General features: G+C 35.7%; 2 protein-coding genes across 2 annotated transcripts; both read right to left on the bottom strand.

Moving 5' to 3' along the window:
- Window positions 1-3,729: 3,729 nt before the first annotated feature.
- On the bottom strand, window positions 3,730-7,579 carry LOC105107464 (B3 domain-containing transcription factor VRN1-like). The gene is made up of 4 exons (XM_011001390.1): window positions 7,256-7,579; window positions 4,764-5,379; window positions 4,473-4,672; window positions 3,730-4,381 (listed from the first exon to the last, which is right to left on the bottom strand). Exons 1-4 carry the CDS (start codon window positions 7,313-7,315, stop codon window positions 4,112-4,114), a joined length of 1,146 nt encoding a protein of 381 aa, XP_010999692.1. The 5' UTR covers window positions 7,316-7,579; the 3' UTR covers window positions 3,730-4,111.
- Window positions 7,580-9,733: 2,154 nt separating this feature from the next.
- LOC105107468 (cell division cycle-associated protein 7-like) lies at window positions 9,734-13,076 on the bottom strand. The gene is made up of 5 exons (XM_011001401.1): window positions 12,624-13,076; window positions 11,818-12,051; window positions 11,239-11,322; window positions 10,776-10,905; window positions 9,734-10,432 (listed from the first exon to the last, which is right to left on the bottom strand). The coding sequence occupies exons 1-5, from the start codon at window positions 12,950-12,952 to the stop codon at window positions 10,040-10,042; spliced, it is 1,170 nt and encodes a 389-aa protein (XP_010999703.1). The 5' UTR covers window positions 12,953-13,076; the 3' UTR covers window positions 9,734-10,039.
- Between the last annotated feature and the right edge of the window lie 32 nt (window positions 13,077-13,108).

A 13,108-nucleotide genomic window follows, 5' to 3' on the forward strand; every position in this document is an offset into this window, starting at 1 on the left:
TGGCTGCCACCAACCATGGCTGCCACCTCCCATGGCTGCCACCGTCCATTTGTGTCCACACACATAACACTTTCCTCCATTGAGCCATTGATTTCTAGCTTTTAAGATAATTCAACAGTCAGAATGTGAATGATTCTTTTCAGGGATCTTTGCACTATGGATGACTCCAGCTCCTCAAGTGAATAGAATACTCTGCTTTATGTGGACAATACAAGTGGCACCGCATCTTAGTTCATGTGTCCACATGTTGTACATTCAAGATTAAAATTGGCAGCCTTTTTTTTATGATGAGAAATTTAATAATATATATATATATGAGGGGCAAAAATAATTAATGTAAAAAGTTATGTAAAAGTTTTACAATAAAATATATATTTTATTCTTATTTAATATTCATAAGTATATTTTTTATATAAATTTTAACCATCCTTGTAAGAGCATTGGACAGGCCATTCTTTTCCCACCCGAAACCTGAAAAGTGACAAATCCTGTAACCCTTCTCAAAAAAAAGTCCGTGCAGAACGATGGGATGTGCTGTAAAAGCAAAGATCAAAACATTATATACATTCTTTACAAATGAAATCTGGATTATTTTAAACCATCCAGTCCAAGGGCTGACCAGAAGAAACCCCCTCCCCTGTATACATAGGATGGTCGCAAGACAACCTGGAAAAAAGGATTATCAGACCTGAACATGGGAGCTGCACGAATTGTCCTTACCTTTTCTTCCGGTGTTCCAGCTCTCCACCTCCTTGTCACAGTTTCAGAAGCGATTTTTGCACGGGCCGACTTTAGTTTCACATTCTGGTTGTTTAGTGACTCATGTTCATCAACATCTTCAACAAACTTGTAATGTGAAAGTGATTTGAGAACATATCATAAAGAGGAAATGCAAGTTACAACGCTTACTAGTTTCAATCATCCGTTTGCTTCGTCTGGTCTTTTCTGCTATGCCTGAGATAAGGGATCTAACTCCATCCTCAGTACTCGTAAGCTCCCTCCCATCTAATTGTGTACCTATGTCTCGAGAAGATGAGAGATTTTTCTCTCAAACTGTATGCATCCGTCCTTGCATGTGGCTTTTCTAGACTAGCAGTGCATGTAGATTGAACCCAGATGGAATGGACATGTTTATTAAATTCTCGCTTGTTATCGAGGAAAGGGATTAGAACATGGAGGTCTGAAACCCAAGATTTTTCAAGGCCATCATCTTCCTCATGGGGTAATAGACTTGGATATTCATGATTGGATTCTCGCAACCTACCAAGAGTATTACACGGATTCTTTATCTCTGAAACCGTCAAATCAAGCATATGAACATTGAAGTTTGAAGTTGATTTCTCTTCATACATGAAGACCAGGAAATGCCCAACACCAATGGAGAAGCATTCCACAAATTCATGCCAACCCTTGTGAAACCATAACTTGTTAACTTTTTGCAGTTCCACTAGACAGACACGACCACAGGGGACAGCGACTGTTGCAATAGAAGAAAGTTCATCTCCATATTTGTTAACCAAACTTTTTTGCTATCTTCTGTTGGCATAAGCAATTAAGTCACATTTCGAAACAAAGACACCATCTTTCAAGACAGTCGAGGCACTTTCTTTCAAGTCAAACAAAGCATTGAATCTTCTGGTGCACTAAACAAGAGCAAACCACAGAAAATACTTTAAAATGGAAAAACAAACAAGAAATTAAGGCTAAGGAAAACCAAAGAGAAATGAGAAATAACACCATTCAAGGCCAAATACAGAAGAATCATGCAGAAGAAAGACCCATCAAGCAAAAGATGATCAACAACTCAAACTATATGTCAAAACAATCTGAAAACAGTACAGACATTAGCAGTAAGCATTTCCAACTCTTTCTTCAACCTTCCCAAACCAATAGTCAACAAATTCGAAAAGTTTCAACTCCCATAAGGGCAGAAAATCATCAAGCAAAGTTTGTAAAAAGGGAAAAAAAAAATGATAAAAAAAGTCATTAGCAAAGTTGGATTCTAACTGAAGAACCATAACTCCTGCAATTTTCACGAAAACCAAACAAATTTCTAACTTTTTAAAAAACTTGACCGATTCTTGTACAGTAATATTGTCTGAGCTAAGGAGAATCTTCACTCCTCCCCCAAACATTAGCTAGAATAGTAATAGAACAACTTTCCTTTTCCTTTTCTCTGTAACCAAACAATCAAAGAGCTAGAAAGAACAGACTACAAAAGTTTCAAGAAAAAGTGTACCTGCTTTGTCTTGGAGAATGGAAGCAACTATTAACTTGTAAGACATGCAATATCTTCTTGCCGGAGAATTAGAACCGTCTGGCCCTACTGCTGCTTGTTACATTTTTTTCAGTTAGCTTGTAGCTATCTGATGATCATGACCTAACTATAAGTTTTACAATTACAGGAGAATTAGTACATCTCTAAGCAATGTACTAAGAAATAAGATTTTCGGTGGCAAGTGCCAACCAGGGTGCATGAACCACTGGATGATTAAGATCAACGGTTAATGATTACATCAGACTTCTTGATTTGGATCGTTTCGGTAGCCCCTCGTTAATATTGATGAATCAAAACGGTTGCAAATTTACCGTGCAGTGGTAAGAATGTCAGCATATAATCACTCTTGTATTCTTGAGGTTTTAACCAATAGTTCACTAAGATTTTACCACCTTTGACCACTTTATTGACCCCTCACCTATTTTCCTTTCTTTAAAGATGGCCTCATTCTGTATCTCAGTAATTACTTGGAGCTTCAACGATACTAATTCGATCATCAATTCTTTACGAAATCATTATCTCTCTGAAGAAAATTATTTTGAAAATAATGAATTCTATGAATGAATCCTACAAAATTAATGGCGGAGATGTTTCCAATATTGAATTCGGAGAGAATCTTTTCGTAGAATTAACAGTAAGTATCATTGCAGCTTAAACGGGAGCATGCAACAGTTTTTCTTTTTTACTGTGTCCTTGAAACTGGACAGAGATTTATAAGCGAATTGGCTGAGGAATTTTCACACATCGCTAACCTGGGAAACGGAAGAGCAACATGTCTGACAAATTCTTCGATCGTAACAGAGGGCTAGTAGGTTCAAAAATCAACTTGTAAGGCTTTGTTTGTTCATGTGAAGTGGTATAATATAGTTGTATTTCACACCAATCATTTTTGATTAATTAATATTTATTGCAATTTTGCCTCAAAATTCTTTAAAAATAATTATAATTTATAGTTCTTTTTTAAAACATTATTTAAAAAATATATATAATTTATATTTTTTCTTAAACCCTATGTGTTTAAGATTGTGATATGTAATGTTTTTCAAAATAGTATTTTATTTAAAAATATATTAAAATAATTTTTTTAATTTTTGATAGTAATATATCAAAATTATCAGAAAAATACTAAAAAATATCAATTTAATATTTTTTTTAAACAAAAACATTTTTAAAAAACACTCAAAAACATATACACTCTCAAACACACCCTCAAGGTGTGTCAAAAGCAAGGTCCAAATGATCATGCCGATCGCAGGCATCATACGCTTGCAAATTTGGCTCTCGTGCAAAGATGCTTCACAGGTATTTCACACAAAACAAGAAGCATATTGATGTTGGGCAGATAGTTCACAAAAACCACCATGGTTCACCAGACGAATTTGATACCTAATTAGCATATCTATGGAAAATTTTCTGCCATAGTTTACACCATGGGGAGATGAGCTAAACACTTCGAGTTAACTTTCAGACCATATTATGATGCCAAACTCTCTCCTGACACGCAATGAAAACGCAAACTCCCAGCAAACAAGCAAGCAGTAGATGAATACAAGGCAGTGAATGATACTGCAAACCTGACAAGAAATTAGGCCTAAGATCTGATGTTCTGGTCCATTGATGCCAACTGCATTGGACAATATATTTACAGGCCTAATAAAGCCACAAAATTTTCTGTTCAAGCACCTAAACAGTTAAAGTTCTACAAATTTGCTTTGACATCAAACATACCACAAACGACAGCTACACATCACCCAAAAGAAGAGTTGCTTAATAAAGTTTACCAATCCAGAAATGACCAACCATCATATGTCTATCTAAGATGACATCTTATTGTTAAGGATGATTCATAAGTCCACCATCTTCAAGAACACGGAATAATGTAACTTTCAGCACCACATCCCTTGATTTCAGCAGCTCAAAGATACACACATCACCTTCCCCTAAGTTATTCTCCAATGTGAATTCATACCATCCCTGACTAAATTTAGCTCGGCCTCCCCTGTAAAGGCATCGAACAGGCCATTGTTTCCCATCAGGTAACTGAAGTATAATGAACCCTGAAACTCCATTTAGATTTTTCTCGGCAAAGCCAGATGGCAAATACTGCACAAAGAAAAGGCATTGCTTCTTTATGCAAAGCGAAGTACACTGTGAATTGCAAAATTAGCATAGCAGATCATTGTTAATAACTCACCATAATGCAACCCCTGTATAAGTACGATGGTCGCAGGACAACCCTACAGTAAGGATTATCAGGTGCATATGCTTTAGCTGCATTCATTGCTCTTTCTCGTTCTTCAGCAGTGACAGTTCTCTTTCTTGCAGAAGCACTTTCATAAAATCTAAAGCGCATTTCACTATCATCATCATGTGGAGACGACAGCTGCTGCTCATCTGCAGTTTCATTGAGTCACTAACAAAATGAGAACATTCTATCCTAATGGCATAGTAAGAAGAAAACAAAACCTGAGTTAAACAAACTCACTAGGATCGGCTTTCAGCCTTTTCCTTCCACGTTTTTTAGGTTTTGGTGTTTCTCCATCTGGACTGTAGAGTTTCACTTCATCTTGGGAATTATAGAGCTCATTGTAATGAGCACCTACATTCCGTGCTGATTCATTAGCAACTTGTGAAATGCTAGAACCCTTTGTCAACCGCATAGTATCTTCACCACTCCAGTTTATGCAATTATTAAGTTTTGATCCACTGAACAAATTCTGCAGAGGAGGAGGATTGTAACTTTTGTTAACTATCAGTTGTGGAGGGGGGATGCCCGAGTTTTCAGCATTCTCATCATTGTCCAATTCTTCAAATGCAAGATATCTTTTCCCACTAAGAGAGTTGGAGTGGTAATTTATCTCAGAAGTGGGCAAATTGAATATATGAACATTAAAAATTGCATTCCCTTCATATTGAAAGATCAAAAAGTATCCAATGTGTATAGCGAAGCGTTCCACAAATTGCTGCCAACCATCATGAAACCATAATTTTTCATCAGCTTTTATTAATCCTATGCGAGACACATGACCACCGGGAACAATGAGTCTCACAAAACTCGATATGTCATGTCCAAATTTCTTGACAAAATTATCTGGGATCCTCTGCAGAAAACCAAACCAAGTTAGGCTCTGTCTCTAAAAGGAGACTCAAATATTTTGTCCTCAAAATTTAGTGTTGCAGATGACAATGATGTGGATAAGCTCAACTCAATAAAAGATTTGCACAAGAAGTAAACGCATAAAGTTGGAACATCCCATTTCCTTATAGTACACAGCATCTCTAATACAAAATACAAAAAAAATAATCTCCAAGACAAGCAGGCTCAATATCTTAGAACACACAAACGTGAAGTTTGCTCTGTGAGCAAACAGTGAAGAAGATTATCAAGAGAACATATATCTCCAAATACCCAAATATGATGTTACATGATAAGTACTTTCATGAGCCATGCAAAACCACAAAGCAAAATATCAACTGCAGACTACAGTTGATTCTTGTGAACTAGTTGTTTTTGTTTTAATTGAACATGATTGTTATTCTCAACACCGCCACCTGTTTCCATATACGGTATATCCAAATGATCCTAACTATCAGGTATGGAAAGATATAGCATTGTTTAAATCTAAAGCACAACATACAACAGAACTTACAAGCTCAATGTCTAAATATCAAGAAAATAAAGGACATGAAGTATAGAAGTTTTAGTCTTTTTCTAGAGGACATTATTGGCAAGCTAAAGAAAGCTTTTCAAATCTCTAGAACAATTAAATGGCAAGGCAGATTCATTAAAAAAAATTCCATGCTTCATTTTTTTTCCAATCATACAAAGCAATGCAAGAATAGTGACAATCCAGTACATTAAAACAGATTTTGAAGTCGAATATTATCATGCTTTCTTTAATTTCCAAGAAATCCTGAGAAGATAAACTAAAACTTTTATGTTGTGGTGCAGCGGAATGTTATGTAATGCAAGGAGAAACTGTTACTTGTTTTCTTCTTCATCCATTGCATTGCATTATCGTAACATATCTGTAGCGGTAATCTAAAGCTTCTTTTTTTTGGCTATCTTTAATAGCTGTATCATAATATCTTAAGCTTTTGTTGTAAAAAATTGTCAACAAACCACAAACTAACCTAAACAAAATTCCATAAGCTGAACAAGAAAGGATTTCTTTCAACAATATCTAAGCAAGCATTTCTTTTCTCAGGCATAATTCCAATTCTGATTTTCCACTGAAATCTCAATTCTTAGTTCCTATAAAAAATTCAATTGATATTTTCCACGTAAAAATTCTTTCTGTACATTAAACAGAGAAAGAGGAAAATTGAAAATTTTGACGTTATCATGTTTTCAGTTCTCAACACCACAAGGCTGCCTAAAAAAGGAGAGAGAAAAAAGGAAAGGAAGAAAAGGGAGCAGCGTTATTAACTGAGCTAAACTAAAAAAAAAAAAAAAAAAAACTATGAAAGCATGAGGGTAGAAACCCAAATTCCAGTTGGCCTTCCTTCACTTAGTCCACTCCTAAGAAAAGAAAAGTTAGAATTCTTGTCAAAACCAAGAAGAAAAAAACACGAAAACAAAACAAAAAAGAAATAAAATCTAAAAAACTTTGACAAACCCCTTTCTCTCAGGTATCATTCTATTCAATCTCATCCACTAAAAGAAGGTTTGGGTTCTTATCATTTCACAATTAATCTCACAAAGATTCAAACTTTATGAAAACCAGGAAAAAAAAACACTACAAAAGAAGCATTGGATAAGCAAGAATCTAAACAGCTATGACAAACCCTTTAACTTAAAATCACTCCATCTAATCTCGTCCACTACAGCAAGTTTTGGATTGTCATCAATTTAGTTCATAAAGTTTCGAACTTTATCAAAACCCCGCATGCAAAACAATCAAAAGACGCAAAAATGCAAGTAAATTAAAAGAAAAAAAAAACAAATGGAGGGATAAGGAAAGATTTTTTTTGTACCAGTCTCTTTTCTCTGATGGTGCTAGAGAGAATTAGCTTCTGAAAAAAAGGTCTAGGCATTTCTCTTCTGGGGATTTTAAGTACTGTAGGACAGATGAAGTGAGGAGTGAGTCAATTTAGATCATAGTACACTAGAAAGATGAGTTTCTTTGATTTCAGATCTGCTGCTTCTCCACACAACACTAACTGATTGCTATTCAAATAGTGTTTTTCAAAATTAAGATTAAAACCTCAGAAAAATAACACAACTTGACCTAAAAGGTGAACGAGTTATGTGTTTTCTCAGTGACTCACTGTATGGAAGAGGTGTGACTCGGAGGGCTGACCCACATGTTAATTATAGGTTAATGTTTTCCTAGTTGTATTTTTCCTTTTTTGGACCATATGGGCCAATCATTAAAGTGTAGAGATTCTCTACTTTGTACTTTCCTGTACTTGCTTAAATCTCCACCGTCTGATCTTATTTAGAAATCTGTTGATACTTGAAGATCTTCAAAAAAAAAAAAAAAACCCAGCTGTTATGAATGACAGGCTGCTTAAACCCACTGATCATATCCATGGCAAAAACTAACCTGTTTTTTTAGTCAATTCAATAAAAATAAATGATTTAAAAAAAAATATCAACAGGTTATTCATAATTGGAGTTTCGTGTAATAATGTTAGTTGTTTCGTATTAAATAGACAACGAACCTCGCCATTTAAGTATACCTGCATGAGTTTTTTAATGATAATTTTTAATTATTTTTGCGTATTAAGACTAAAATTGTGCTGTGATGAGAAATATACTTAATTAACTAGTTATTTATAAGTTACAGACCAAAAAAAATTATTTTCCTAAACAATCACCCACGTAATATATTAATTTTTATTCCTTAAAAAACATAATTAATTTAGAAAACAGGGAAGGAAAAGACAGTTTACACTAATGACTCAACCACCGAGACCTATCCACCACCACCACCCCCACCTCCTTTGTCCTGGTGGAGGCCCTAAACAACTAATAAAAACACGGGATTGGCCACCTCGAGGAATCTTTGCATTTTTATTTTTTATATATCAACTACTGCATAAAAAAAAAGGGTATGAAAGCTTAGCAAGTTGGGTCCAGTGCAGAAATTTATTTTCAAGGATGGAGAAGAAGAGTCGTTTTCATATGGGTGAGAAAGAGGTAAAGTGACTCAGTTTGGATTTGAAGTTGACTCAGTGTGGAATCAACCACATAGGAAACTCCTCTATTTCAAGACAAGGTTTCTGTGCACGTGTCAATCAAGGGTGAGTAGGGGACCATCATAGGTACATCACCTTCTTGGCTGTTGCAAGTGTTGGAGAGAGTTCAGCTCTGTTCCTTGTGGGCATGTTGCTGGAGAATAGTTGCCTTGCATTAATTAACCTCGAAGATATTGTTTGCCTGATAATCAATTTTATTTTTATTTTTTCTTTATAATCTAATTCTCAATTTTGTTTTCCAGCACTCATATAAGATGCCCGGTGTTTTAATAATACCAAGAAATCAATATCACTTGAGTTAGAAACATATTGATGTGATTTCTTATTTGATTTCCAACTATATTAATTGCAAATAATCTTATTATACAAAACATTAAAATATATATTCGAGGTGAAAATTACTAATTAGGGAACCATCTTGGTTTTTTTTTTATTGAGTCTTTTTACTTTTTTATTTATCAAACTCCAACTTTTTTCTTCATTATCATCATTTTCTATTAGATTTTTTTTTACTTTTTATTTGATAATTGTAATGTAATTATGTAAAATTAATATTTAATAACTCACGAAGTAATATTTAAAATCATCAACACGCTGTTTTTGCTATGTTCAAATCAATATGGTCTCAATTGCATGAGAAAGCAACACGAAGTTGACTGGTTTTGCTTTCAATGGGACTTGATTTTATCTCACTAGCTGGTGTCGACGGATTTGACAAATCGAAAGTTGATTTTTACAGATCTTGTGTTTGGTTAATATCTTAAAATAGAAAAAAAAATTAAAAAAAAAAAACGTGTTTGTTACAGAAATAGACAATACATAAAATAAAATTTGAAGTACATTTATATTTTTTCAAAACATTAATGATGAAAAAAACAAGTCTTTTTATCCCAGATGTGTTCGTCTCTTTTCTATCACTATCTCGATACGGTAAATAAAAAAAACTACCTTAGATACTCCTACTCGTGTCATCCTCCATAGTAACCATCTTGAATCCCACTTTTTTGTTCTTTTCTTTTCCCCTTTTTTTTTTTTTCATCTTGAATCCCACTTTTATGTGAGCGAATGAACAACCCCTCTGAAAGTGTAAGATGCGATTAATCATATGCAGAACAGTTTCTGAAAGATAATACACTACAGTAAGGATATGAATTGATTTTCTGCACTAAACGATTTCGGTTTCACTTGCTGGAATTGCCACATAACATGACACGCTAGTTCATCGGATTTGTTGTCAAGACTTTCAGGGCATCTCAAAGTGAATGATCATTCATTTCCATTAGCACTTGGTAGACCATCACTGGCAGAAGATGGACTTGCACAGAATGAGATGCTAATTCGCAGCATAGCATCACCATTCCAAATGTTCAACAAAAGGTTACAGATTTGCCAAATCGGTCAACAAAAGCTAGAAAGTTCACAAAAATGTATACATACTGCTTCCTTTGTATACAAAGCCATAGGAATTTCATCTTCAAAAGAAGTTTCATTCTGCTAGGTCTTCTAGTAGTAACTACACTGGGACAAAAGCTGATTCCACTTATATCTTGAGACAATCTATATCTTTGAATCGCCAACTTCCTGCACCGCAAGGGTTTCGTTCCTTTCCTTCAACTTGTTATCATTATTGACAGTGTTATCACCATCAGCATCCTCATATCCATCACTGCTACCATCAGAGCTGTTCACTTGCTTTTCCTCTTCTTCATAGCCATCAGGATGAGGATTGGGACATTCATTAAGAATGGGGACTTCAATTATGTTTGAAAGGCGGTGCTCATCTGCATTCACAGATTCATTGCAGGTGACAGGTCGTGATCCTTCATCTGCTGAGGACAGTTCTCCCTCTTCAGAGACCAAACTTTCAGCACCAGAGTCTTCCGAGTGTGTTTGAGCTCGACGTGTTTGAATGAGATAGTGTGCAACTGATTTAAAGCCAAGGCTTATAACCTGAAAGCAAATCAAAGTAAACCACTGCATCTTCCATTGGCCTAATAGTTCTTCTGTTGCCAAGCACAGAGGTAATATTCATTGCAGAAGGTTATTGACATCACCATAAAGAAGGTTATTGACATCACCATAAACCAAATATGGATGCCAAGCACATGAAATTGTGCACCTGTCTGAGATGGCATTACGTTTTGCAATTATAAAACTAAGAAATTGAACAGCTGAAAAGGTAAGATGCACCGTCAAAAAAATAAAGAATTAACCTGCACAGATCAGGGTTGTGGAGGAACAGTAGCTAAACAACAAGAATGACTTCTATGGACACGAGATTAATGGTATTAACCTTTCGATAGAGATTCCCAGTGGGTGCCCATCCTTTTGCATGCCGGCAAAGACTACAGTTACAAATTCCTCGACAAACAGGGCAAATCCAACTTGGATTTTGGTTGACTTCAATCACATTCTCTCCATATCTGTAAAACATGAAAAAGAGAAAATTGAATGGTCATCTATGAGCCCAATTCAGGAATTCATACTCATGATATAGAAACACATTAATAATCATATGGATTACATGTTACAGAACTTAGAAGTGGATGGAAATAAAAGGAAACTTCGATAACCTTAATCCAAGCCAAATCATTTCATCGCCAATATTTGCGTACACAACAGTATTTTTCTCATACTTTCTTTATTTCTTTGAAGAATAAAATGGGATTTTCAAATATGGTGTTGAGGATATAATGTCTTATTTTTTAGGAAAGTGTTAATATGATCAGCGCAAACTCTCAAATATCAATAAATACCTCATGAACAAGCAATCTCCACAAAACTGTCCCTGGACCAAGTTGCATTTGCTGCAATGGGTATGGAGACCAAGAGTTTTCTGCCTGCAAGAAAGTAGATCATCTCTAAGCAAAATGATGGCATTGCTTCAGTGAACTAAGCGGGGGAGGAGGGGATATACAAGCATCTTCTCGAGCAAGGCACCATCCTTGAGTGCTAACAAATTGAATTTCTATTTCATGTTAAGTGGATAAAATTGACAAATTTTATATTCACAATAATGTAACTAAATTGTGTACAGTGAGTTTTAGAGCAGTTATCGTATGCCATTCTTTTCTTGGAGTATTGATGAGTTGCGAAAGCTGGGATTCAAACCCCAGTTCTGTCCTCTCTTGCTTTAAAAGCGTAGCAGTGAGCTACAAGCCCATTGGTTTTCCATGCCACATGCATAATCTTTTTTCATCATTTGCCTCGAGCAAACGGTGAAGACAAATGGATGAAAGGCATGGAAGTAAAATGATAACGACATGAGGAAAGCATTAAGTTTATACTAACACTCTGCAGTGTGTACAACTTAAAAAAAGGAAAGAAGCAATCACCTGCATTGATGGCATGTTTCTCCCATCTCTGGATCATAGACGCGCCTCCCATCCTTGCCACATCCATCCACATTCAGAGTCCAGGTAGTCTTATGGTCACCCAAAAGATTCTCATCTTCTTCTGTGTATATTTCTGGCTGTGAACCTTCTCGTAATTGAATCTCTACATCCATAGAGGTCTCCTTTCTTGTAGGCCGTATCTCCATGTAATTAATTGGATCCATGATTTTCAACCTTGAAAAAAACACCAGACAAGATAATAACATATTCACAAGCGTAAGGTTAGACTTAAAACAGGGAAGAAACAATCGAGGCCCAAATACTCAGGATACAACATAAGGTTAGACACCAGAAGTTTTCATTTTCCAGCGCAATTGAGTTATTTCTTTCCTGGCAAACGAAAAACAACAAAAAAAATTCTATTCACTTAATTGTCTTAAGTCACAAGTTTTTGAGACCTAAGTTTGCTAGAACCGTTTGTTGAGTTCCTCTCTCTTGCTTTCTTTTCTAGAAAGTTTAAAGTTTCCCCTATAATTTGTAGCGGTAACCTTATTTTAAACAAACAAGAGTACAGGACATTCGGAATTCTTTTTCTACTCATGCCTTAATACCTCCAAATTGCAGACAACCAAAAATTGGAAAATGGGGCCTTGCATTCTGTGAGTTTGAAAGTTGGTAATCCCAAATTATATCCAATTCATCTTCAAAAACACAGATTATAAAAGCAAGGCACAGAAAAACTGCTCTTTCCTTTGCTTAACTATCCCAATAACCAAACAGAAAATTCATAGAAAAGGTAAATTTACCTGGAGGAGCGTCTTGGGGAAGCAGAGACAGGCAAAGGGGTATGGGGTTTCTTTTCAGAAGAAACAATTCCTGGGGTTTTCTTAGGTCGGCCTAGTTGTGCCTTGAGCTTAAGAGAAAGGTCAAGGAGACCCAACTTCTGCATTCTTTCCTTGTTCTCTTTGATCCTCTGGTCCCTGAACTGCTCATACCCTGACATTGCCCCTGAACTCGCTTCATTTCCCTTCTGTACAATCCTTTCATTGTTACTGTTAACACAGTGGCTCACATTCTCACTGGCAATAGTGTTAGTGTTGTTTTGCTTTGTTCTCGTTCTCCTGGTTGACACCATCTTTTTACTTCCCTCCCTCGCTCCCAAGTCTCAATCAATTAAGATTCAAGACTGTCATAATCAATAATGTTAGAAATGAAGGGACTTTCTTTTTAGGGTGGCGGGAACAGAAAAGGCGACGGATCGAATGAGAGAGTGACACGTAACGAGAAGCGA

Source organism: Populus euphratica, unplaced genomic scaffold (genome assembly GCF_000495115.2).
Source record: "Populus euphratica unplaced genomic scaffold, PopEup_1.0 scaffold3.1, whole genome shotgun sequence".
NCBI classification, from domain to species: domain Eukaryota; kingdom Viridiplantae; phylum Streptophyta; class Magnoliopsida; order Malpighiales; family Salicaceae; genus Populus; species Populus euphratica.